The sequence below is a fragment of the Lemur catta genome, chromosome 8 (assembly GCF_020740605.2).
Source record: "Lemur catta isolate mLemCat1 chromosome 8, mLemCat1.pri, whole genome shotgun sequence".
NCBI classification, from domain to species: domain Eukaryota; kingdom Metazoa; phylum Chordata; class Mammalia; order Primates; family Lemuridae; genus Lemur; species Lemur catta.
Genome location: NC_059135.1, coordinates 409,949 through 436,087, shown reverse-complemented (window position 1 = coordinate 436,087; position 26,139 = coordinate 409,949). Strand labels below are relative to the sequence as shown.

Genomic DNA, 26,139 nt, shown 5'->3' with positions numbered 1-26,139 from the left:
GGGGGCCGGTGACCAGCCGAGTTCAGGAATCGGCTACAGGGCGGGCTGTGGCCGGCCAGGGAGGGGCCTTTGGCCATCCTGTCGGTCACTGGAATGTCGTCCACCCCCTGCCCCACTCCCCTCAGCACTCACTCAGCCCCAGTCACCGCCTCCAGGAAGCCCACTTGGTCTCCCCAGCCTTGGCTTCTCACCCATGCATGCCGGGGGCGCAGGGGGTGGTGGGGTCTCGTTTCCCGCCCTCCTCAGCCCTTGCGAGCACCCAGGGTTCCCGGCACAAAGCGGCTTCTCACGTCAACCCCCTCCTGGGTGGTCCCTCTCTGCTGCGGGGGTCAGGGTGGGACAGGGCCGTGGCCTCACTGGCCCGAGATCCCTCTTGCTGCCCCTCGGCGCGCGGGAGCCATTTGCAGCACCCGCCTCCCCACCCCCACCCCGCTCGGGCAGCCCGAGGGGCCAGCAGTGTGTCCCCCGTTCCCACAGCTGCCACTGGGGCCTCGAGTTCAGGCCCCTCCTCTGCAGGAGACCCCCTGGAGCTCCCCTTGGTCCCTGTGTGTGCAGGTCCCTGTGTGTGTCCCTGTGTGTGCAGGTCCCTGTGTGTGTCCCTGTGTGTGTGTAGGTCCCTGTGTGTGTCCCTGTGTGTGTGTAGGTCCCTGTGTGTGTGTCCCTGTGTGTGTGTGTCCCTGTGTGTGTGTAGGTCCCCATGTGTGTGTGTGTCCCTGTGTGTGTCCCTGTGTGTGTGTGTCCCTGTGTGTGTGTGTGTCCCTGTGTGTGTGTGTCCCTGTGTGTGTGTCCCTGTGTGTGTGTGTCCCTGTGTGTGTGTAGGTCCCCATGTGTGTGTGTGTCCCTGTGTGTGTCCCTGTGTGTGTGTGTCCCTGTGTGTGTGTGTGTCCCTGTGTGTGTGTGTCCCTGTGTGTGTCCCTGTGTGTGTCCCTGTGTGTGTGTCCCTGTGTGTGTGTCCCTGTGTGTGTGTGTCCCTGTGTGTGTGTCCCTGTGTGTCCCTGTGTGTGTCCCTGTGTGTGTGTGTCCCTGTGTGTGTGTCCCTGTGTGTGTCCCTGTGTGTGTGTCCCTGTGTGTGTGTGTCCCTGTGTGTGTCCCTGTGTGTGTGTGTCCCTGTGTGTGTCCCTGTGTGTGTGTGTGTCCCTGTGTGTGTCCCTGTGTGTGTGTCCCTGTGTGTGTCCCTGTGTGTGTGTGTCCCTGTGTGTGTGTCCCTGTGTGTCCCTGTGTGTGTCCCTGTGTGTGTGTGTCCCTGTGTGTGTCCCTGTGTGTGTGTCCCTGTATGTGTCCCTGTGTGTGTGTAGGTCCCTGTGTGTGTCCCTGTGTGTCCCTGTGTGTGTCCCTGTGTGTGTGTCCCTGTGTGTGTGTGTCCCTGTGTGTGTAGGTCCCTGTGTGCTCACTGCTGGTGTCTCTGTGTTAGCCGTGGCTTCTTTGGAGTTGCAGCCCCTCCTCTGGGGACGCTGAGCCCCTCCTTGTCTCAAGCCCAGTGCCCTGCTGTCCACTTGTCCAGCATCTTGCCGGGTGAATTCTGCGATGACCGTGCGTCCCGGGCACGTGGGCTGGCAGGGCCTGGGTGCTCTCTGGCCAGCCTGCCCGGCACCCAGGACCCGCCAGGCCTGGCCGAGCGTCAGCTGTTGAAGCTGTGTTTCGAGGAGGACGGGCTGATGGCACTGACAGCGGGGTGCTGTGGCTGTGGGTGGCTGGGGAGCAGCGGCCCTGGATCTGGGCTGAGGGAGCGTGAGACAGGGCTGTCCCCGAGGTGGGCACAGGGTGGGGCCAGGTGGGCGCGTCTGCACCTGCTGAGCCCTCCCCAGTCCAGACAGACCTGTGGGTGTGGGGCTGGGGCTCCCTGAGCCCCGTCCGCTGACCCGAGGCCCTGCTCTGAGCTGCAGAGCATGGGGCCCCCTCGTGTCCCCGCGCGGACCGTGCTCTTCCAGCGGGAGAGGACGGGCCTGACCTACCGTGTGCCCGCGCTGCTCCCGGTGCCCCCCGGGCCTACCCTGCTGGCCTTCGTGGAGCAGCGGCTCAGCCCCAGCGACTCCCACGCCCACCGCCTGGCGCTGCGGAGGGGCACGCTGGCTGGGGGCTCCGTGCGGGTGAGTGGCCGGCGCTGGGGGACGGCGGGTGCCCACGTGGGGACGGGCAAACTCCGGCCCCGCGCTCCCGAGGTGCCCCTGCGGGACTGGGCCCGGGACCCGGACGTGCTGGCCAGCGGCCCTTCCTCCCCTGGCAGTGGGGGGCTCTGTGCACGCTGGGGACGGCGGCCCTGGAGGAGCACCGCTCCATGAACCCCTGCCCCGTGCTGGACGCCAGCACCGGCACCGTCTTCCTCTTCTTCATCGCCGTGCTGGGCCACACGCCTGAGGCTGTGCAGATCGCCACGGGCAGGAACGCGGCCCGTCTCTGCTGTGTGAGCAGCCGCGACGCCGGACTCACGTGGGGCAGCGCCCGCGACCTCACCGAGGAGGCCATCGGCGGCGCCGTGCAGGGTAGGCGGGGCCACAGTCCACGTGGAACGGGGCAATCTCTGCCCGGCCCGGCCCACCCTCGGCCTCCGCCCAAGTGTGACCAAGCGCCCTGCGACACCCCAGCCCCCCCGGCACGTGGGACCGGCCACCCTCCCAGCCACCTGGCGGGCGGGGGAGCAGGCTGCCCCGGGGGCTCCTGCGCAGCAGAGGGTGTGACGCCGAGGCCTCTCTCGGCCCCCAGACCCAGCAGCCTCCCTCCCACCTGCGCTTTCTCTCGCGGCCTCCTCACTGCGGGGCCTCAGCCCGAGACTCCTCCTGCACCCCCTGCCCCAGCCCCAGGGGCTGCCCACCCACCACCCTCTGTGGCACATGGGAGCTGCACCAAGGGACGGGGACGGGACACACAGCTCACGCGGAGACCTTGGCTTGCGGGTCCTCAGCCTCCCACCGCCCTCTGCTCTCCCTGTCTGGGCAGCCCTCACACCGGGCACCACCGGGCCGCCAGCCTGGGTTCGGGGCTGGCCGAGTGCTCACACGTCCCGGGCTGGCCAAGAGCCCGGCCACACGGGCTCCTGGGCGCCTGCTAACAGCGGTGAGAGGCTCGTCTGGGCTGGGAGGACTCAGGTGGCCAGATGAGTCGTGTGTGGAGGGTGGTCGGCTACGAGCTGCTCCCCCCCAGGCCCAGGCCCACCCTTCCCCCACCGTGTGGGCCCTGCCGTGGCACCCTCGCCCGGTAACCAGAGCCCCCACCTCCACCCTCCTCTCCGCAGACTGGGCCACGTTCGCCGTGGGCCCGGGCCACGGCATCCAGCTGCCCTCGGGCCGCCTGCTGGTGCCCGCCTACACCTACCGTGTGGACCGCCGGGAGTGCTTCGGCAAGGTCTGCCGGACCAGCCCCCACTCCTTCACCTTCTACAGCGATGACCACGGTGGCACCTGGCACCACGGGGGCCTCGTGCCCAACCTGCGCTCCGGCGAGTGCCAGCTGGCTGTGGTGGACGGCGGGCGGGCCGGCAGCTTCCTCTACTGCAACGCCCGCAGCCCCCTGGGCAGCCGTGTGCAGGCGCTCAGCGCCGACGAGGGCACCTCCTTCCTGCCTGGGGAGCTCGTGCCCCCGCTGGCCGAGACAGCCTGGGGCTGCCAGGGCAGCATTGTGGGCTTCCCGGCCCCACCTCCCAACAGGCCTCAGGGGGAGGGGTGGTCGGTGGGTCCCAGGAGGCCCCCCCACCCTGCACGTCTCTGTCCTGGAGTCCAGGAACCCCCAGCGGAGGGTGCTGGAGACCCCCGTGGAGGCCACGTGCCGGAAGGGCCCTTCAGCCCCCCACAGCGCCAGGGGCATGGCCCTGGGCAGCCTGGCCCTGGACCTGGGGTCGGTGGGGACAAGGAGTCCTGCGCCCTGGCCCTCCCCACTGCCCCTGCCACCCTGCCCCAGAGCCCCACGTGGCTGCTGTACTCCCACCCCGCTGGGCGCAGGGCCCGGCTGCGCATGGGCATCCACCTGAGCCGGTCCCCGCTGGATCCCCACAGCTGGACGGAGCCCTGGGTGATCTACGAGGGCCCCAGCGGCTACTCTGACCTGGCGTCCATTGGGCCCAGCCCGCTGGGGGCCCTGGCCTTCGCCTGTCTGTATGAGAGCGGGGCCAGGACCTCCTACGAGGAGATCTCCTTCTGCATCTTCTCCCTGCGCGAGGTCCTGGAGAACGTGCCCGCGGGCCCCCAGCTGCCCCACCTCGGGGACAAGCCTCAGTGCCGGCCCTTCTGACAACCGCCGGCCAGCTGCGCCCTGGGCTCCGGGGGCAGGGGTGGGGTGGGTGCAGAACGCAGCGGGGTCGCGAGGCTGGGAGGCCGCGGGCCCAGGTGGACGGAGCTCCGCGGCCGGCTTTTCGGCGTGTCTGGGGCGGGCCGGCTGGGTCGCAGACCAGCTCACCGGGGCTGTCAGGCGGGCTCGGGAAGGGCTCCGGCCGGGGGACCAGCCCGGCAGCCCAGGCTACGTCCTGCCTGCTGCCGGGCTCTCCTTGGCATGCTCAGCGGTGAGGAATAAAGGAGTCGCCTGTGTCCAGGCAGATGCTTCTTTGCTGTTCTTTTCACGCGCAAGGCCTGGGGCGGCTCCTCGGAACCCCCACATCTCCAGCTGCTGCTGCCACAGCCACTGCAGGGGCATTAGGGGAAGTGGCGCCTCTGTCCCCCACCGCCTCTGACAACCACAGTCATTCTGGGACTCGTGAGTGGGTGCGTCTGCCCAGCACCGGAACCAGAGCTGTCCCTGCCCCCCGCCGAGGGCAGAGCTGGATGCCTGGGTCACCTCCCTGGACCAGCGGAGCCCCTGCCACTTGCGCCAGGGCGTTCCGGGGGGGGGGGGCTTTACTTTCTGCTTTTAGCCTTCATTTCTGAGCATAAAAACGAAACGTGCACATCAGGACACTGGAAAAGGCAGACAGGTGGGAAGGCCTTCGTGGGCTGCCCAACCGACCACCGCGCTCAGCGCACACGCGCTCCTGGGGCCGCCGCTGCTGGTGGCTCTCGCGCCTCCTCATCCCCCCCACCCCCTGCCCCGGGCCACTTCTCCCTGGCTGTGAGTTGTGCGTGACAAGCTCCTTTGGGGTGTCTCTGGGTCCAGTCACCTCCCTGGATTCCAGGACAGCGGGGCCTTCCCAAGGATGGGGACCCACTGCTGGTCCCCAGGGTGTCCGGGAGGCCTCGAAGCCACCAGGGTTCCCAGGGGAGTGGGCAGGATCCCCCCCAACTGCTCCCCTGCCCTCACAGCCACTGCCCTGCTGGGAGGGGGCTCTGGGGACACAGTGGGGGCCTCCCCTCAGGGCCCCGAGCGTTCCGGGCACCATCCAGGGACCCCTCCCCAGCTGCAGCCAGCCTCAGCCCCTCAGAGGAGCGGCCACGTGCCGGGGCCCTGGGCCTGTCTCATTCCGTCTCCACGCCTGTAATCCTAGCACTCTGCGAGTGGCTCACGACTGTAATCCTAGCACTCTGCGAGTGGCTCACGCCTGTAATCCTAGCACTCTGGGAGGCCGAGGCGGGAGGATCGCTTGAGCCCAGGAGTTCGAGACCAGCCTGAGCAAGAGCGAGACCCCGTCTCTACTAAAAATAGAAAGAAATTAGCTGGACAACTAAAAATATATATAGAAAAAATTAGCCGGGCATGGTGGCGCATGCCTGTAGTCCCAGCTACTCGGGAGGCTGAGGCAGGAGGATTCCTTGAGCCCAGGAGTTTGAGGTTGCTGTGAGCTAGGCTGACGCCACGGCACTCTAGCCCGGGCAACAGAGTGAGACTCTGTCTCAAAAAAAAAAAAAAAAAAATGGTACCAAACACGCTTTTAGCACGCGATTCAGCAGTCTTGTTCCTTGGTATTTATCCAAAGGAGTCGAACGTTCATGTCCACGCAAACGCTGCACGAGGTGTTGGTGGCAGCTTTACTTGTGATCGTCATGGTGTGGAGGCCACGGAGACGCCCTGCGGAAGGGGACGGGCGAGCGGACGGAGGTGCGTGCAGCCCGCGGAACCGTGCCCGGTGCTGGAAGGGAAAGCCAGGCGGCCGTGGGGGCTCAGGGGAGAAACGGAAGCGCCTGTTGCTCAGTGCAGCGCGGCTCTGAAAAGGCCACACGCCGTCCGGCTCCAAGTACCCGGCATCCCGGAAAAGGCAGAACCGTGGAGACCGTGAAAAGGTTGCGGTTGCCGGGCTGGGCAGGGAGGGATGAGCAGGTGGACCATAGAGGCCTGTCGGGAGCGACGCCGCTCTGTGTGGCCACATGGAAGGGCGTGTGTGATGACACACGTGTCAAACCCACAGACCGTACAGCACCGGGGCCTCATGTAAGCTGTGGGCTCTGGGTGGCAGCGACACGTCCGTGTGGTTTAGCGACTGCAGCAAACACACCACAGGAGCCGAGATGCTAGAAACAGGGAGCCGTGTGTGTGTGTGTGTGTGTGCATGTGTGTGTGTGTGCATGTGTGTGCACGTGTGGGTGTGGGCAGATGTTGACGGGGTGTCTGGGAACGCTCTACTTTCTGCTTAATTTTTCTATAAACTCCAAACTGCTTTAAAAATAAAGTTTATTATTTAAAAGTATAGCTATTTTAAATTAATTATTAAAATTTAATAATTTTAAAAAGCATTTTCTTTCTAAAAGTAAGACAAGATCATACAAATATTTCTATAATCTCGAGGCTGCCCCACGAGCTCAGGGTCCCACCCGCTGGCCACGCGGCTGCCCTGGGCCTGGAACTGCCACGACGGTCGAGTCACCGGGGCCAGAAGTTGGTCAGACACAGCCTGCTGTTGCCGCGGAGGCATTTTAAAGATGACATTAACATGGAGTCAGTCGACTTTGGGTGCAGCCATGACCCCCCGCAACGTGGGGGGGGTCTCGTGCAGCCCGCGCGGGTCCCGGGAGGGAGGCGTCCGCCGGCAGAGTGTCTGGGCCTGGCGGCGGCCTCGGCTCTTCCTGGTCTCCCGCCTGCCCTCTGCAACCTCAGAGCCGACTCCTCAAAACAGTTCTCTCTCTCGTTCCCACTCTCCCTCCAGACCACATGGGTTCTTTTTCTGGAGAACCCTAACTGATACAGGTACCCCTCCCTGGGCCTCAGTTTCCCCTTCCGTACATCAGTGGGGGTGGCGGCCGACAGGGGCCCCTCCCTCCCCCGCACGCAGCCCAGGGGCAGCCCCAGGTGGGCAGGAGGCCGCGGCCCGGGCTCCCCACCCGTCTCTGTGGTTCAGGGCCTGATCTCCCAGCCCCGAAACCGAAACTCTTCACCTCGCAAAACTGAGACTGTCCCCACGGGACGCTGCCCCCACCCTGCCTGGGCCTGACACCCACCGTCTGCTTCTGTCCCTGTGGATCTGCCTGCTGGACACGGACCGCCACGCTCTGGTGGCTGAACGCTGTGACATCACGCAGCGGTTTGTTCTGGATCCCGTGGCCGTGGGCTGTGCTGCTGCTGGCACTCAGGGCCCCGCCAGCTGTCCCTGCGCCCCCTCCGGCCACGCCCAGGGCCGCACACACCCAGGCGGGTGGCGGTGGGGCGGCCTGGCCAGGATACAGGAGAGAAAACAGCACGAGGCCCAAGGAGGGGGCGACGGCGCAGCAGCTGGGGTGGACGCGGGTGTGGCCACGGCACCCTGACCCCTCCCGAGGACCCTCCACATCCTGAACCCTCCCAAAGCGCAGGCGCCTCGCCCGGACATTAAGTGGGGTCCGTCCACGCTGGACCCCCGCCCGCTGGGGCCGGGGCCGCCAGGACCCTCACACTGGCCCGCTCAGCGCCCGCCAGCCTCCCGCGGGCTTGGTGGCTGCGCCAGGCCACCGACGCTCTCTGCCGCTGCGGGTGGCGGCCCAGCCCCACCGGCCCAGCACGGTCCCCGGCCCAGCACGGTCCCCGGCCCAGCCCCACCCGCCCAGCACGGTCCCCGGCCCAGCACGGTCCCCGGCCCAGCCCCACCCGCCCAGCCCTCGTCCCCTGCCCAGCACGGTCCCCGGCCCAGCCCCACCGGCCCAGCACGGTCCCCGGCCCAGCCCCACCCAGCCCGCGTCCCCGGCCCAGCCCCACCCGCCCAGCCCTCGTCCCCTGCCCAGCACGGTCCCCGGCCCAGCCCCACCCGCCCAGCCCGCGTCCCCTGCCCAGCACGGTCCCCGGCCCAGCCCCACCGGCCCAGCACGGTCCCCGGCCCAGCCCCACCCAGCCCGCGTCCCCGGCCCAGCCCCACCCGCCCAGCCCTCGTCCCCGGCCCAGCACGGTCCCCGGCCCAGCCCCACCGGCCCAGCACGGTCCCCCAGCACGGTCCCCTGCAGAGCCCGGACTCTGCCCGCGCTGCCCTGGGCCCCAAGCAGCCCCCGCGCCTGCGCGGAGGAAGGCTGGGTGGGCGGGGGGTCGGGATGGGGAGGGGACAGGGGAGGCAGCTCCCAGCCGGGGGCCCGCGGGCGGGTGCGGCAGAGCTGCCGGCGGATTCCAGGCGACACTGGGGCCCGTGGGGGCAGCCCCCGGCCTGGCCACACCCAGGCCCTCCGGCAGCCGCAGCCGCTGCCCGGCAGGCAGGGACGACCCGCCGCGGAGCGTGGGTGGCGGTGGGCGCCGCCCGCCGGCCGGTGACACAGCGGCTGGGGCTGCGCAGGAGACGGAAAAAGTGAGTGCGAGGCGGCGGCGCAGGGGCCGCTTACGGGAAGGCGGGATGCGAAGTGCTGACGCCGCCGTCCCGGCTGAGCGCTGCGCCCCCCGCGCCCTCCCGGCCCCGCGCCCTCCCCGCCAGCGTTTCTTTTTCTTTTCTTTTTGCGTATCAGCTTGAATTGTTCTTTTAAATGCACTCAAAGTGTGTTAATCTATTTGATTTTTAATTTTGGTTGTTTTTTTTTTTTTTTTGCTCAAATTGCTCCCTTGTGGTTTTGACACCACCCTAACGTCCCTGCCTCTGGGGACAGCGGGCTGCCCTGTCCCTCCGCGGGGACCTGCTCGCGCTCCCTGGACGCGCGGCCACCTCTGTCCCCCACAGCGCCCGTCCCCTCCTCGCGGGTCTGCCAGTCTGGTAGGCGAGGTTTCAATTTGTAGCTTTGTTATTATGGGTAAAATCAAATATCTTTTCACCGTTTAAGAAATATATATGCACACACATATGCACGTGTGCATTGTATAAGCACAGTGTATGCACACACGTGTGCACACATGTGCAGACACACACATCTCTTGTGAACTGTCCAGTTACGTGTCCTGCTCACTTCCTACCACAGTTGTGACCTGGCTTTTCCAGGTGTCCCAGTCTCCGCGTGATGGGGACACCGGCTCCCTGAGTGGCGGTGGGAGCGTCCCCCCAGGGTGCCGCCGAGGGTGACTTTTCTGCATTTCTTGTTTCTGGTTTATGGAGTCGGATCCGTTGCTCTGTGCGCTGGGCTTGTGACATGGTGACCGAGGCTGGGGCTGCGTCTGCACCGGCAGGGGCCGAGCACATGTTCCTGTCCGCTCTGGGTCCCTGCGTGTGCACAGCACGGCGTGCGTGACTCGACACAGCCCTGTCCCTGTCCCTGCACCGTCTGTGAGAGTCTCTCCCCACGGTTCGGGTCACGGGTGGCCTGCCCGGTCCTCCGTGGGTGATCCCACCCTGCTCCGCCTCCAGGGCTGGTGTTTCACTTCCTTTTCAGGGTTTCCTTGGCCGCTGCTTGTTTATTTTTCCATACGAATGTCATCGTTCCAGAAATGTGGTTTCCACTGGGATGATGTCAAACCTGTCAATTAAGTCGGAAGGACTGACATGTCTGTGAAGTTGAGTCCTTGTGGCTGTTAAAAGAAAAAAACGGGCCGGGCGCGGTGGCTCACGCCTGTAATCCTAGCACTCTGGGAGGCCGAGGCGAGCGGATCCTTTGAGCTCAGGAGTTCGAGACTAGCCTGAGCAAGATTGAGACCCCCTTCTCTACTAAAAATAGAAAGAAATGATCTGGATGGCTAAAAATGTATATAGAAAAATTAGCCGGGCATGGTGGCACATGCCTGTAGTCCCAGCTACTCGGGAGGCTGAGGCAGGAGGATCGCTTGAGCCCAGGAGTTTGAGGTTGCTGTGAGCTGGGTTGACGTCACGGCACTCTAGCCCAGGTGACAGAGCGAGACTCTGTCTCAAAAAAAAAAAAAAAAAAGAAAGAAAGAAAGAAAGAAAGAAAGAAAGACCAAACTCTGCAAAATAATTTAAAGAGGTTTATTCTGAGCGAAATGTGCATGGCCCGAGAGCCACGCCCACGAGGTTGAGGGCGAGCCGTCCCTCCGCAGTCGGGCTGCAGTTGGGGTTGTGCGTTTTAGGGAGACAGGAATCGTAGGTAAAATCATCCATCAGTACATGGAGGGTGGACATTGGTTTGGTCCAAAAAGGCGGGACATCTCCAAGCCAGGGCTTGCAGGTTGTAGGTGGGTTCACAGACTTCGATTTGGAATTGGTTAAAGAAAGCAAGCTTTGTCTAAGGGCTTGCAGTGTTTCCAGTTAGGACGAGGAAGTCTGTTGACCAGAGACAAGCACAGGATTCAGACTTGAGGGGTCTGTGGAGCAGGTGGGTGGTCTGCAGGGCTTTGACCTTTGCTCCGTGGGGGGCTTGGTGCTCTGTCGGTGGCTCAGCATCTCCCCACCGGGGGCACGTCCGCCCTCACTCCCCTCCTGGCCAGGAACTCAGCTTCACGGATTCTCTGGGATCCCTTGGCCCAGAAGGGGGCTGTCCATTCTGCAGGGGATTAGGATTTTATTTGGGTCACATAACCGAGAGCGCTGTGTCCCAGAGTTCTCTGCTCCAGCAGGATGCATGTTGATTGTCAGGTTTTATCCTGTCTCTTGCTGTTGGAGGCGGAACATTTCCTGCTGTATCTTCTCACTGGCGATTATCTGAATATATGGAAGGCATTTACCTCTGGGCGTTAGTTTTATGTCTGCTGCTCTACCAGATTCTCCTACTGCCCGTGGTAGTTTTTCCACAGGGCCCGCTGAGTTTTCATCCTCTGCAGAGCCCCGGGCGGCTGTCCCTCACCCCCGTCTCCCTCCTTGCCATGTGCGGGACACGGACACGGTGACTCCACCCCTCGCCTCACCCGGGACGGGGGCCCCAGCGTGGCCGGCACGGGGTGAGCCCCGGGGACTGGGAGCAGGGGGGTTCTGGGCGGTGGCTGGGGACCGGGTGTCTGGCTGGGTTGTCAGCGGCTGAGGACCGCAGCAGGGTGCCCCCTCCCTGGGCTGAGTCTCCCCTGCCTCCTGCACTGGCGGAGGGACCCCACCGATGCTGTGTCCCAGCCTGGCGCAGCCCACCCACCCTGCCGCGAGGGCCCTCCCCGGAGGGACTCTCAGGGAGGGGGACGTGGGGGCTGGAGCAATGCAGACACGGGCACAACTGCTCAGGGGCTGCCCTGGGCCAGCCAAGGTGTCCTGCGGGCAGAGGGCCGTGGGACCCCATAAAGGGGAGGATGGTGCCCACCATCCCCGGAAGTTGGAGGGATTCACATGTGGGGGGCCGTGCGCCTGAGTGTGGACCAGGTGAGGAGGGCCGGGAGGGCTGTGCTTCTGGGGCAGTGAGCGGGGCCCTGGCTTGGGCCAGGCTCCAGATGCCGGCCACCGTCCTCGTCCTCGGCCCCAGCCTGCCTCAGCCAGCCTAGCAGAGGCGTCTGCACCCCACCCACAAGAGATCTGCTCAGGCCGGACAGAACTCAGAGCTTTCCTCACGTTTAATTAAAATGTAATAGAACCAAAGGGAGAGGGTCCACCACCCAGGTGCCCACTGCCAACCTGGACCCTGGCTGTCTGGCTACATGTCAAGGGGTGGCCAGGCCTCGCTGTGGGGTGCCCGGCTGGGCGGGGGATGCCTGCACCACCTCACCCATGCCCTGCAAGAACCCAGCCAAGGCCCCTCTAAATAGCACTGTGAGTGGGCAGCACAGAGAACCTGACTCCCAGTGTGGACACACAGGGGGACCCCTGGGTGCCTGCACCTCCTGCCCTCACCCCTGTGCAGGGGCCGGAGCCAGCCCCGCCCCTCCTCCCACCCATGGGACCCTCCTGAGAAGCCGGAGGGTGGGCGGGGAAGGCCGGGGTGGGCTCTGAGGGGGGCTGCAAGGACTCTTCTGGCCTCCCAGAAACTCCTTCACCCTGGGGAGCGTGGCCCCTGGAGAGCCTCCCGCCCCGCACTTCCCGCCCTGCACCCCTTGAGGGACGGCTTGGGCCCTGTGTCCAGCGTGTCCCTGGACCTCCTGGCTGCGGGGAGCCTCACGGGGCCCCCAAGGCAGTCTCTGAGCAGGCCCCACCCCCGGGCTCCTGGGGCCGCTGGGGGCCACGTGACTCCAGCCCTGGCCTGCGCAGCAGCAGCGGCCCCGGAGAGCCAGACCCGGCCAGCTCTGTCCCAGCAAAGCCTGAAGTGGTGCCCGCCTCAGGCCCGCACTGTAAGGGACAGTGACCCCGCTGCCCAGGCTCTTGGTGGCATTAAGTCAGAGTCCTGCAGTGGGGCTGGCACAGGTACAGGGTGGTCTCCGGTCGCTGAGCCCCTGGGCGCTGGGCACCCTGCACACCCCTCTTTAGGAAGGAGTCCACCCTGGGCTCACAGCGGAAGGTCTGCAGGATGCTGGCGGCCCAGGAAGCCGGTCAGAGGGGCCAGGAGCAGTGGCCGTCCTCAGGCCTCAGCGGCCGGGGACCCCGAGGGCTGTCGGCTGAGACGCGGCGGCCTGGGGACGAGACACCCAGCCCGTTGGGGAAGACGATGGTGGCGTATTCTGTCTGCTCAGGAACGCAGGGGGCAGGGGGCTCCGGGGTCTTCTCTCGACACTGGAAGTCCAGCTCCCCATAGTCCACGGTGCACGCGGGCACGGCTGAGGGGTCCTCCTTCTTCAGGGCTCCTCCCTTCAGAGAGGAAGGGGGAAGTCAGCGCCCCACACCCGCCCGCGGAGGGGGCCTAGAGCCCCTGTCGGGCTGAGCCACCACCCTGGACGCCCCCCACCGGGCCTGGGGCCTCTCTCTTGCAGTAGGTGTGCCCAGGCGCTGCGCCCGGGCTGGGACTGTCCCCCCACCGCTCCTCTGTGTGACCGGGGGAAGCTGCATCTCCTCTCTGCCTCAGTTTCCCCCTCCGAAATGTGCTTGGCATTCTTGCAGATTTAGGTTCCAAAAGGTGCCTTTTCTGGCTCCCCTCTGCAGCCACACACGGCCCTGCAGGCCTGTCCCCGACATTGGCCACATGCTGGCCAGGGTGCCAGGACACGGCTTTGGGGATTCGGGTCATGCTGCCGGGGAACCTGGGAGGCGGGGTCCTGGCTGGAAGTTCAAGATTAAGGGTCCCCAGGCATCTGGGACCCCCCAGGAAGGGGCAGGTGGACAGGTCTCACAGGACGGGGCAGGGGCTCACCGGGGCTTGGTCGGCACTTCCGGCTGCTCCGGCCCCTGTGGAGAAACACACTGGAGTCAGGGTTAGGCGCTGAGCCATCCTCCCCAGGGCAGCGGTCTTAGCGAGGCCCTGGCCCCAGGGCCTTCGTCAGCCTGTCCAGGGGGCTTCAGGCCCCGAGGGGAGGCTGTCTGGGCCCAGGAGGGTGCCACAGCTTCTGGCCCAGGTCTCCCCCGCTTTGACGAGGGCCCCCTGTTTGGTCCCTAAACTGCTGAGCCAGGTGCCCACTGCAAGGCCAGACCCTCCCAGGTGGGGCTGCACAGAAATGCGGCATGTGTCAGCCGCCCAGCGCAGGGGCACATGCCGTCCACACACTGGGGGAGGAAACGGGGACGGCTGAGGACACGGGCTCTGGGGCCCAGCCACACGCCCCACCGCCGAAGACAGGGGGCCCAGGCTCCAGGTGGGCCTCAGGGCAGGGAGAGGTCAGCTCCCCCACCTCCTGCGGTCGGGGTGTGGGGGTGTCCCCAGCCCTCATGGGGGTCAGGGTGTGGGGTGTCCCCAGCCCCCATGGGGGTCGGGGTGTGGGGTGTTCCCAGCCCTCGTGGGGGTTGGGGTGTGGGGTGTCCCTAGCCCTCATGGGGGTCATGTGGTTGGGGTGTCTCTCACCACCCCTCTCTCCTGGGCTCACCCCCATCCGTCCTGTTTACCTCACACCTCTGAGGTCAGGGGCCTGAGGTTTGCGCCTCCCCCAGGGCTCAGAGCCTCCTGAGAGCAGTGGGGAGGGGACAAGGCTGGGGCCTGCAGGACCCCAGAGACGCTGGGAGACCCCAGCCCAGCTCCTCCCTGGGCAGGGTCCTCACTGTGGGGAGGGCCCAGAGAGGACGGTGGCTGGGCAGGGCTGTGGCGGCTGTTACCTCGAGTGGCCCTGGGGCAGGCAGTGGTCAGGACCCAGGCCAGTAGCAGCAGCACCAGGACACCCACCAGGACGCTGGTGACGCTGACCACCAGGGCTTGGAACTGGCCCCCGGGCTTGGGTGGGGGGCTGGGGTGCGGTGTGGGAGATTCCGCAGCTCTCTCTGGAAGGGCACAAAGGACAAACGTTAGGGGCAGGGTCCTCGGGGGTGGGGTCCTGGGGGGGTCCTCGGGGGGGTGGGGTCCTCAGGGGGGGTCCTGGGGGGGCGGGGTCCTCGGGGGCGCCCTTGGCGTGCTCCCTTCCCCTGGGTTACCTGCCCCGCCCTCTCCCTGACCTGAGGGGCCTTGCGGGACCCCAGCCGGGCAGTGACAGCCGTTACCTGGCCTACTCCTCAGAAGAGCGCCCACCTGGCGTACCTGCCCCATCAGGGGTCAGTCGCTGTGGCCCTGAATGGCAGGCAGAGCCCCTGCCCCCCACACCCCTGCGGCTCCTATTCCTGCGGGGGGGGAGGGCTGCCCACCCCCGGCCCTGTCTCGGGGGCCGCTGCACCTGTCACCGTGAGCTCCGCGCGGGGACTCTCTTTGATCTGCGTCTTGGGGGTCAGGAAGATGGCGCCACAGAGGTAGATGCCGCTGTCATTGCGCCGGGCGGCCACCACACTCATCTGGAAGTCGCGCCCGTTGGGCAGCTGCGTGACGCGGAAGCGGGGGTCCTGGCCGGGCTGACTGCGGTCCTTGGGGAAGGCGGCCAGCTTGTCGGTCTGGTTGCTGGGGCTCATGCGGTACCAGTTCAGCACGAAGCTCTCCGACATGTTGGCGAAGCTGCAGGTGAAGGTGGCGTTGGCCCCCTCGGGCACCGAGAGCCGGGCGGGGGAGAAGCTGAGGGGCCTGTCGGGGGCGTCTGAGGGGTGGAGAGGCAGCAGAGCCCAGCATGAGGGAGGGGCTGGGCAGCCGGGGGGACCCCCCACTTCCCTCAGCCTATAGCCTCGTGGGCGGACCCTCCGCCAGGGCCCTCGGGGCGGGCGCTCTCCTTCGACTTCATTGAGACCTGAGGCTCGGGGCTTGTCCCCAACCCTGTTTCCCCCAGGAGCCTCCCCCTCCCCCCTAGGCTCCAGGCCCCCAGAGAGGGCTGTGCAGGGCCCGACCCCGCACTTCCCAGCTCTGTCCACCTGGGCCCTGACCCTTAGGTGTCCTGCCCTGGGCCCATCTGCTCTGCTCCTGGGGGCAGACGGGGCGCTGGATGGAGACCCCAGCCCGGGGGCAGTGGGTCCTCGTGGCAGGCTCAGGGCCCAGCCTCTGCCCTGCTTTCAGGACAAGCTCAGAACTGGGACCCTGGGGACGGGAGTCCTCAGCAGGGCCATCACGCTCCTGCGACGGCAACGGGGCCTCACGATCCCGACACCCTGCATGAGGATGTGGTGGTGGCTGCTCTCCCGCCAAGGACGCTGCCCCGTGGACACACTCACGTGTGGTCACACACACGCACAGCACCCACACGTGCTCACATGCATGCACACACACCGCCCACGTGTGCTTACACACACGCACACATGCACACCACCCACATGTGCTCACATGCACACTCACACGCACACTGCCCACATGTGCTCACACACACACACCGCTCATGCGTGCTCACACACATGCACACACACACACCGCCCACACGTGCTCACACACACGCACACTCACACACTGCCCACATGTGCTCACACACACCCACACCACTCATGCGTGCTCACACACATGCACACACACACCACCCACGCATGCTCACACACACATGCACACCACCCATGTGTGCTCACACACATGCACACTCACACGCACACCACCCACACTTGCTCACACACACGCACACTCACATGCACACCACCCACATGTGCTTACACACACGCACACCGCTCATGTGTGCTCACACACATGCACACACACACACTGCCCACACGTGCTCACACACACGCACACTCACATGCACACTGCCCACATGTGCTCACACACACACACCACTCATGCGTGCTCACACACATGCACACACACACACACCGCCCACACGTGCTCACACACACCACCCACGCATGCTCACACACATATGCACACTGCTCACGTGTGCTCACACATGCACACACCACCCACGCGTGCTCACACACACACATGCGCACACCGCCCACGCGTGCTCACACACACACACACGCACACTGCCCACAGGTGCTCACACACATGCACACTGCCCACATGTGCTCACGCCCTTTCACGCTTACCCTCACCTACTCACATGTGCTCTCTGGCACACGGGAGAAGAGGAGCCCCCATCTCGGCCAATGTGACCAGTGGTGGCATTTCCTGCCCACAGCTGGGGGTCCTGGCAGGGACAAAGAGCCCACACCTGCCAGGCTTCACCTATAGACTGCACCTGGCTCTGTTGTGGTCCCAGATTTACATGTGGGGAAACCGAGGTGCAGGAGGAAGCACAGGCTGAGGCTGCTGCAGACCCAAGCTGGGGTGTGCTGGTGCCGGAGTGAGGGTCAGAGCGGAGCAGACCCCCTGCCCCCATGGCCCCCCCGCCCCCCCCGCCGCGTGGGAAAGTGGCCTCCTCCTGGGGAGGCACCGACCAAGACCGAGACCTGAGACATCTCCCCGCGGCGCAGCGAGGTGACCTTCCTGCCCACCCCATGTCCTGTCCCCCGCTGGCCCCAGGCACTGGCCCAGCCCTGCGGTGTCAGTTCCAGGCTGTGCTCTCTCGGCTCCTTCCCCCGCGACGCTGGCTGGGCTTGGCCCCCAGCACGTGGTAGCAGGAAAGAGGCTGCAGCTGCCACAGCTACTACCGGTCCCGCTACTGCCTCTGGGCAGCGTGGGGACCTCTCACGGAGCAGTCACGGCTCCGAGGGGGCAGGGGGCAGCCAGCCCCAGTGCCCGTGGCCAGGCTGGCCCAAGTCCCACCGCATGGGGCCAGGCACGAGAGGCGAGTGAGCCACGCCAGGGCGCGTGTGGCCAGGACCGACTTGTGCCCGTCCCCACCGGGCACCTCACGTGGGCGAACGAGGTGTTTGAAGTGACTCCTCTAGCTTAGGAAGGAAATCAGAGATGTCTGGAAAGTGCTGGATGATTGGGAGAGGTGAGACCAGGGAGGACCCTGGGCGGCTCCACCACAGGCCTGCCCGGGACGAGGGCGGGGACCCTGGGCTTCCCACGCCCCAGCCATGGTGCAGACATGGCCGCACAGGCTTCCCGCGGAGCCTGTCTGGCGCCCGCTGGGCATGGGGCAGTGCAGCCTGAGCCGGACCCATGGAGGGGCCGGGCGGGACCCAGGTGGCTGTGCTGGTGGGGGGGGTCCCTGCAGCCGTGTGGCCCTGCACACGGCCTGTCACACCCACCAGGAGGGACAAGGGTGTTGGGGAGGCCACGCTGGCCTGGGAGGGGCCAGGCCTGGGCTGGGGGTGGCCGGAGCAGGTGGGGGGCTCCCCTGGCGGTGAGGCCCCCTGCTCCGTGGAGCCGGGGGCTGCTCTCTGACCCCGCTCAGGGGTGACACGATCACCGCGGGGCCTCGGGGAGCCCTTTTTCCATTCCGACTTTGCGTGTCTGAGCCACATGCCACGGCCCGTCCCAGCACCGTGGGGCCAGACCCCTCGCAGCTGCATGTGCCCTCTGAGCCTCCTGCAGCCACACTAACACACACCTGCTTTACACATTTATTCCAGGCACCTGAACCTCTTTCAAGAAAACCATTAAGTAAACAACAGGACCAGCTGCGCTCAGATTTGGCAAAACCGTGCTGTGGCGTTGGAACGCCAGACCTGAGGGTGCTGCGGCTGCCAGCGTGGCCGTGGCCTGCCCTGCTCGGCCCGACACGGCTGGCCCTGCGGGACGTCTGCTGACAGAGCCCCGCCGTCATTTCCCTGCCACCCTTCAGCCCGGCCTTCGGTCGTCCCACACCTCGACGTGGGACAGCGTCACTCGCCTGCTTGCTCATGAAGCCTGAGCTGGTGCGGGGACCCTCTGACCTGCCTGGTCCTGCCCCGGCCCCTGTGGCTCCTGTGTCCCTCCCAGTGGCCCCTGAGGCCACGCCCAGGGTGGTCCCTGCCCCCTCTGTGCCTCCCGGCTGCTCCCTGGACAGCTCCAAAGCACTCTCCTGCCCCCACCTGCACACCTGTCCCCAGTGTCTTCTCGGCGTGCCCAGGGGAGGCAGGGACTCTCTCAGAGGCCACCCTCGGCAGGCCAAGGGGGTCCCCGCAGACACGTGGCAGGGCAGACGGTGGCCTCTTGCCACTCCAGAGCCGGCTTTGACAGGGAGGGCCCCTCCCGAGCCACAGGGCGGCAGGACCCCTGGGAGGACACCCAGCCAGCACTCGGTGACCCAGGAGGTCACAGGAGGACGGGCTCCCAGGGTCGGGGTCCCAAGGAATCGCTGGGAATGGTCTGGAGGACACAGGGCTGGAGACCTTGTTGGGATGAGCTTGGGATGGAGCGGCCTCAGCACAGAACAAGGTACGTGCCCGGCTCTCTGTTCCTGAGTTTCTGGGGACGTGGGGCAGGGCGGGTCCTCCCGGCAGCACTTGTGGGTCCCCATCGCTCACGCCGGGGCAGCCGCACGGCTGCAGGGGTGGACTCAGCCAGCATGTCCCCCACGCATATCCAGACCAGCGCACCAGGATGGGGCGGGGTAAGCGCCCCCCATGTGCTCAGAGGGCCAGGCCGGGTCAAAGCCGCGGCGCCTAGCTTGGCCGGAGGCTGCTTTCCCCGCAAACGGAGTGTCAGGCGCTTGTCTATGGAACCGACCCTTGCAATGTCTGCTTCCCTGCAGCAGCGGGTCCAGGGACCGGGAGTCCCAGGGGGCCCTTCTGCCAGGATCCCGCTGGCCCGGCCCTGGCTCCCAGCCGCCGGCATCGGTTTTGGACCCACCCAGGGCAGCGAGTCTGGCTGGGCCCCCGCCGGCTGGCAGGTGGGGCGAGGGCCAGGACTTAGCCTGTCCCGGCACCCCCTGCTCCCAGGGGTCCAGCGTGGGAAGGCTGAGGGGGACCGTCTGGCCCCTGTCCAGCCCACCTGGGAGCGCCCACCCAAGGCACCGCCTACCCCTCCAGGAAGCCTTCCTGGCCTCCTTAGCTCTTAGAGTCCCGGCAAGAAGGTAAATATTTTGAAATGAGCGCTGGCTGCTGCTGGGTGAGGTCATATTTGTGGGGTTTCACAGTCTCCCTCGAGCTTCTCACTGGGATCCGCGTAGGGGTGGGAGAGGGCCATGCCCCGCACAGGGAGGGCGTGAGTGTGGCCGGCCTTTGAGGTGGCCGCAGAGGTGGGGGCTGCCGCCGGCCTCGCAGACTGCACATCCCCCAGGCACCGCCTAGCACCTCGTTCAGGCCAGACCCGTCTTGGGGAGACAAAAGCACCGCCCGGCAGACTGTCGGGCTATCACCTACCACAGAGGAAAAGGCGTCATCATGGGGTCCCCCGACAGGCACCCCAAGAAGGACTGACACCCATCTGTGGTGTTCCTGGCCAAGATGCAAGCCTGACGCCCCTCGGGCAAATGCTGGACACATCCCTGGACTGTTCCGGAACACAGGAGTGGCCACGACAGAGAAGGCAGGGCCCGGTCTAGACTGGGAGAACCTGCAGATTCACGGCTCCGACAGAGGCCGGTCCTGGCCCGGTAGACGGGTGTTGGGGTGGTGGGAGCCAGTCTGGCAACAGTCCCGCGTCCCCCCGCGGGCAGAGGGAGCGAGCGCCGGGAGCAGCTCTCTGTCCCCAGCAGACCTGGCTGAGTGTGAGGAGCGGAGTGTCCCAGCGTCTGTGACGGACGCGCACGTGGGTCCCAGCGGGCAGCTGCGTGCGGCAGACGGACGTGCCGTGGGTGCCTGGGGGGGCCCCCAGCCCCGGGCTCAGAATCCACCCCGCTGGGAACAGGGCCTTGCGGACGGCACTGGTTCAGAGCAGGCCACACAGAGTGGGTGGGCCCTAATCCAGTGTGACTGGTGTCCCGTAGAAAGGGGACGTTTGTGCAGAGTCACATGTATGAAGACGAAGGCAGAGATTGGGGTGAGGCTTCCACAAGACCACGAACGCCAAAGGCTGACGGCAAACCCAGCACCGGGGACGGGCCTGGGGCAGACTGGCCCCCAGAGCCTCAGGAGGACAGACCCTGCCGACACCATGGCCGCAGACACACTTCTGCCCACTGCCACTGAAAGTCACGTGCCGGTGTTACCAGGTGGGTTCCCGGTGAAGGATGCCTGCCGTCGTGTTAACTTTTCCCTGTGATAGTTTTCTACACAGTAGGTTGAAAACAATAAAAAAGTCTGACTTTAACACACGTGTGCTGGGCTGTGCTGGGCGGTGTCCGCAAATGATCTGGTTTGACTCTGGAGGCCCTGCCGGGCCGGCGTCATTGTCCCCAAAGCCAACGAGGAGACAGCACAGAGGTGGCCACAGGTCACCAAGCTGAGGGAGCAGCCGCAGCCTGAGCTCAGGGCAGCCGTACTCTCGTTCACCCTCACGCATGAGGACAGGCTCTGGCAAACTATGGGGTTCGGGACGTCCCCGCAAACACCAGTGACAAGCGCACTCGACGGGGCGATTGCCCGTGGGAAGGACAAAGTAATAAACACAGTGAATAAATTCGGAAGGAAAAAGGTCGTGTCACAGAACAAAGATCCCCGTGGCCAGGGTGGGCCGAGTCTGGGACCGGACGGACAGGGCCCCAGCAACACAAGCTGCACCCTGCTGAACTGCCGTGTGCCAACTGGTGCCCGTGGGGAAACCGAGGCATACTGCATTGGAGAATCCCGCAGGGACAAGCGGCAGCGGGAGAGTCTGGGTGCAGACACCTCGCTCTCAATGCTCCCCACTGTGGTCACCGTGGAGCCGAGTCACCGCTCCCTCTGTGCCTTGGCACCTCCTCCCTGCAGGCTGCACCCCTTCCGTCCTCAGGCCTGGTGTCCCCCGATAAGGCCGCAGGCCCATGGGCCACCGCCTCCAGCTCTGGTGCCCGTGGAGTCCCGAGAGTGGCCACGGCCTTGGAGAGGCCAGTGCTGGCTGGGGACAAGCAGCAGGGCTCCCGGGAAGCCCCGGCCGCCAGCCACAGGGACAGCTGGGGCCGCAGGGGCCTGAGGGGCCTTTGGGCACAGGGACCCCAGGACGGAGCCCTGAAGGGAGTCAGCGCGGCCCAAGGGAGCCTCTCGTCTCAGCCCTTAATGGCCACCACCCCAGGCCTGGAGTCGGGCAACCATGCTCCCCAGGCCTCGGCGACGCCCCTGCAGTCCCGCGGGGCACAGAGGCCTACACGGGGGTCAAGGAGTGAGCGGGGGCCACAGGGCTCCCCAAACTGAGGGGAGCCCCTCCTGGATTGCAGAGAGTTTGACCGAGGGCACCCGGCAGGCAGTCTGTCCAGGGGCTCGGGGCCCCGCTGCCAGAGCCCACGGAGGATGCCCAGAGCCACGCCAGGACTGGGCACCTGCCGTCCTGATCAGCAGCCCCAGGGGCACGTTCCCCGCCCACGAGGGCAGGCTGGGGGCCAGGTGAGCACTCTTTACTCACGGTTACACTTTTGCTACATTAGGAAAATGTCTCCAGCTCTTCTAACCTTTGGTGTCACAAAGCCAAGCTCAGTCCCCATGTGGGGCAGGTCCCATGCACAGGAAAACACAAGTGAGGACAGTGGGCAGAACTGTGACACTGAGCCGCAGGGCCCAAGGTGTGGGGCTCTGGCCAGCCCGACCACAGAAAAGGACATCAGCTTGCCCCGTCCCATGGGACGCTGAGGACCAGCTGAGACAGGACAGAGGTCCTGCCTGCCCCAGAGCAAAGAGAGGACCCTTGTCAGGTGAGGATTTGGAGCCCAGAGAGGGCACTTCACCTTCACAAAGCCACGCAGCGCTGCTGGGCAAGTGGCTATGCTGGGCTGTCCCAGGTGTTGGCCCCACAGAGCCCTCCTCACCTACCAGGGACCAAGGTGGGAGGTCCCTCCAGAGCTCCACTCCGACCCCCGACCCCGACCCCACGTACCTAGGAGCCATCCTGGTCGCCAGCCCAGCTGCAGCATGGCCCACATGACGGGCCAGGGAGCCTGTGGGGTCCGCATGCCCAGAGCGCCAGCCTGCGCCCGCCCCGCCGCTGCCCCCGCCTCCTAGGCTGCTCAGGCAGATGTGGCGGTGGAAAGGAAACTGTCCCAGGTCGTGACGGAGGGAGGGCACCCGCCCCTCGCCCCACCTCCTCTTCCTCTGGCTCTCTGTGGGTGGGGGGAGGGCACAAGGCTGGGGGCGGGCTGGGGGAGGGGAGGGAGACCTGTGGACAGGGAGGGAGACGGGCCGCAGGTGGGCCCAGCTGCCCTGCCCTGATATGGGGGTCTCTCCCGCGGGTTTTGTCTCTGCTTATTTGCTGTGGCTGCTTCCATTTCCCGCCGGAGCTGCCCTTCAGTGTGGGCGGCTGGGGTACAGGGACGGGGGACAGGGACTGGGGACTCGGACGGGAGCCGGTGCAGGGTCTCCCTTCCCCCTGCCCCTGCCATTCCAACCCCGGGGGAGGGACCAGGTCTCCTGTCCCTCTCGGCTCCTCTCTTGGGCTGTGGGGAGGGGGGCTTCTGTTCTGCCCGGTGGGAGCCGGGTCCTGCGCCCCCCTGAGCTCTCTGGACCTCAGCATTCGAGCCCCTGCTGGGGCCAAGTGACCGGTCAGGCCTGGGGTGGCGGCTGGGGCGCAGGTGGCCCTGCTGAATGACAACGGGCGGGCGGGCCAATCCCCTCCCCCACTGCCCTCCTGCCGGCCCCCCGCCAGGCTCTGGGCAGCCTCCTTTCCAGACCTTTCCACCCCAGATGCCTCCTGATGGCCGGGGCTGGGTTGGCCTGGGGGGCTGGTTTCCTCAGTGCCCTGGCGGACCCCCAGCCAGTCCGGATAGGGGGTCCCGGGCTGTGCGGGGCGAGCCTGGCCGAACAGCCCCTGTCATTTGTGACACTGTTTGGTTATTTCACTGCGTTCCGCCCTGAGCGTTTTATCACAGTGAGTGGAAACAGGAAAAATGAAACTGCTGATATTAGTGACAAGGTGCGTGGGTCTCATCAGCTTAAAATAGCCGAGATGAGGCCAGAAACTGCCGGCAGCGGGCGCGGCAGGCCCAGCTCGAGTCGCTCCACCGGCTGCCGCGGGAAAACATTAAAGGCCCCGAAACGGTGGAAAAAGAGCATCAAAGGTGCTGTCTGAGAGGCGCCTCAGCGATGGGAGTCTCAGCCACGACGCGGCCGTGTGGGTGGGGCGGGGGGGGGGGTCCCGCCAGCCAGGTGGGCTCAGCGGGGGGGGGGGGAGGGTTTCCCGCTGGCCAGGTGGGCTTAGCGGGGCCTCTGGGGGGGACCGGCAGTGCCCCGTGCTGGCCAGCCGGGTCGGGCGGCAGACGCAGGTGTCTCCTTGCTGGGCTCTCTGGAGGTGGGTCACCGGCCGGCTGGGCGGGGGACGCCCCAGACCCGCAGGTCCCTGACAGCCCCCCAGGCCCCCTGCAGCCGGGGCTGTGGCGTCTGTGTCCTCCGAGGGCCAGGCCCAGCAATGCCACTGTCTGTGCTGGAGGGGCCAGGTGGGAGATGCCATCCCACCCCTGGGGTCTCCCACCAGCAGGACCTGCGACTCCACCTGCAGGTGCCTGAACACGAGTCATGGAGTGGGGAGGGCGGGGGGGGGGGGGGTGGCGACAGGGGGAGCCTGGGTTCAGTTTCGCCCTCCCTCCCCCTCCCTCTCCCATCCTCCTCCCTCCCCGTCCCGTCCTTCACCCCTCCCCCACTCATCCTGGAGGCCCCTGGCAGTGGGAGAAGAGCCCTGGTGGGGGTGGGCTCAGCGTGGAGCTGGGGCTGAGACTGGGGGCCCTGTAGGTGTCCCTGTACAGCTGCCACCGGAGCCCCCAAAAGGGACACGTGGGACCACAAGGGTCTGGAGTCTGAGCCTTGCGGACAGACAGGGCCTCTAGGGAGGCCGGGGGTGGGGTGGGCAGGGGGTGGGGGGCCCAGGCCCGGCCCAGTGGGCGGGGCTGGAGGGTCCAGGGCTTCAGCTGGGGCAGGGCCTGGACCCCAATAGTGCACCCCTGACCCCTTATCAGTGTCTAACACACACAACCCCCAACACACACACAATCCCCAACACACACACACACAACCCCCAACACACACACAATCCCCAACACACAAGCACAACCCCCAACACACACACACAACCCTCAACACACACACACAACCCCGAAACACACACACACAACCCCCAACACACACACACACAACCCCCAACACACACACACACACAACCCCCAACACACACACAACCCCCAACACACAAGCACAATCCCCCAAAAACACACACAACCCCGAAACACACACGCACAACCCCCAACACACACGCACAACCCCGAAACACGCACAACCCCCAACACACACACACAACCCCCAACACACACGCATAATCCCCAAACACACACACATACAACCCCCAACACACACACATAACCCCCAACACACACACAACCCCCCCACACATAATCCTCAGACACACACACACAACCCCCAACACACACACGCATAATCCCCAAACACACACACATACAACCCCCAACACACACACACAACCCCCAACACACACACACAACCCCCACACACACATAATCCCCAGACACACACACACAACCCCCAACACATACACACAACCCCCAACACACACACATAATCCCCAGACACACACACACAACTCTCCCAACACACACACACAACCCCCAACACACACACAACCCCCAACACACACGCACAATCCCCAGTACACACACACACCCACAACACACACACACAACCCCCAACACACATGCACAACCCCCAACACACACACAACCCCCAACACACACACACAACTCCCAACACACACACACAACCCGCAACACACACACACACCCGCAACACACACACAACCCCCAACACACACGCACAATCCCCAGTACACACACACACCCGCAACACACACATACACACAACCCCCAACACACACACACAACCCGCAACACACACGCACAATCCCCAGTACACAGACACACCCTCAATACACACATACACACAACCCCCAACACACACACACACAACCCCCAACACACGTGCATAATCCCCAGTACACACACACACCCGCAACACACACACACAGTCCCCAGTACACACACACCCGCAACACACACTCTATCCTTCAACAAGCCGGGCCTCAGGTGTCTCCCTCCTGTCTTCCAGGAGGAAATGAAGGGGCTGCATGGGCTGGGGGCACCTCGGCCGCTGGGCCTCCCACCCTGCCCGGCTCCTTCCTCACGGGCCATGAGGGGTGACAGCTGTCCCAGCGGGGCTGTGGGACCCTGCTCTCTCCCTGCCCCCCCTTCCTCCCAGCGGCTGGGCCTGGGCCTGGGCCGGGTCTGCACCGCAGCGAAGGGCTGCCTATGTTTTGACTGAGTGTTGTGCTGTGTGCAGTGAGGTGGCTGTAGATGTACTTGCTGGAAATTACACAGCTCTCCCCTCTACGCGCCATCAGTATCTCCCAGTGACAGCAGTTTGCAACACTGCAGGACAACGTCACAACCAGGCTGAGGACTGTCGAAAGTCTGCCCTGTGCTGCTGACGTGTGTCGAGGTGCGATTTCGTGCAGGCGAAGGCTGGCGCATCCCCACACAGTGGAGCTGCGGGACCTCCGTCCCCACGGAGTCACACCTGCCTCCCTGCTGGCAGCACGGCTCTGTCCCCACCTGCACCGTTTCTTCATCTCAACAGAGGTGTCACACAGATGGCAAGGCTGTGTCCTCTCGGACCGACCGTTCCACGCATTGTGGCGCCCTGGAAATTTCCGTGTGTTTCAGGCCTGCTCCTGGTCACCGCTGAGCCGCGTGGCCTGCGGTGTGGACACGCACGGGTGACGCAGCCCCCCTTCTCTTCAAGTCACGTGGCCTTTACTGTAA

The 26,139-nt window shown here is 65.4% G+C and overlaps 2 protein-coding genes across 2 annotated transcripts; one reads left to right on the top strand and one right to left on the bottom strand.

The window, feature by feature from the left end:
- Nucleotides 1-1,863: 1,863 nt before the first annotated feature.
- NEU4 (neuraminidase 4) lies at nt 1,864-4,403 on the top strand. The gene is made up of 3 exons (XM_045559193.1): nt 1,864-2,087; nt 2,225-2,480; nt 3,230-4,403. The coding sequence occupies exons 1-3, from the start codon at nt 1,887-1,889 to the stop codon at nt 4,219-4,221; spliced, it is 1,449 nt and encodes a 482-aa protein (XP_045415149.1). The 5' UTR covers nt 1,864-1,886; the 3' UTR covers nt 4,222-4,403.
- Nucleotides 4,404-12,326: 7,923 nt separating this feature from the next.
- Nucleotides 12,327-22,275, bottom strand: PDCD1 (programmed cell death 1). Its single transcript, XM_045559004.1, has 5 exons — nt 22,200-22,275; nt 14,755-15,105; nt 14,207-14,368; nt 13,314-13,348; nt 12,327-12,814 (listed from the first exon to the last, which is right to left on the bottom strand). Exons 1-5 carry the CDS (start codon nt 22,273-22,275, stop codon nt 12,560-12,562), a joined length of 879 nt encoding a protein of 292 aa, XP_045414960.1. The 3' UTR covers nt 12,327-12,559.
- Between the last annotated feature and the right edge of the window lie 3,864 nt (nt 22,276-26,139).

What these genes read in the sequence shown, in the direction of transcription:
- PDCD1 (XM_045559004.1), bottom strand. Translation starts at nt 22,275, where the DNA reads ATGCGGACCCCACAGGCTCCCTGGCCCGTCATGTGGGCCATGCTGCAG. An exon ending in GCGACCAGGATGGCTCCTAG is followed by an intron (nt 15,106 to 22,199) that starts GTACGTGGGGTC and finishes TCCACCCCTCAG; the next exon opens with ACGCCCCCGACAGGCCCCTC. An exon ending in GAAGTGCCGACCAAGCCCCG is followed by an intron (nt 12,815 to 13,313) that starts GTGAGCCCCTGC and finishes TCCTCTCTGAAG; the next exon opens with GGAGGAGCCCTGAAGAAGGA.
- NEU4 (XM_045559193.1), top strand. Translation starts at nt 1,887, where the DNA reads ATGGGGCCCCCTCGTGTCCCCGCGCGGACCGTGCTCTTCCAGCGGGAG. An exon ending in TGGCTGGGGGCTCCGTGCGG is followed by an intron (nt 2,088 to 2,224) that starts GTGAGTGGCCGG and finishes CTCCCCTGGCAG; the next exon opens with TGGGGGGCTCTGTGCACGCT. An exon ending in CATCGGCGGCGCCGTGCAGG is followed by an intron (nt 2,481 to 3,229) that starts GTAGGCGGGGCC and finishes TCCTCTCCGCAG; the next exon opens with ACTGGGCCACGTTCGCCGTG.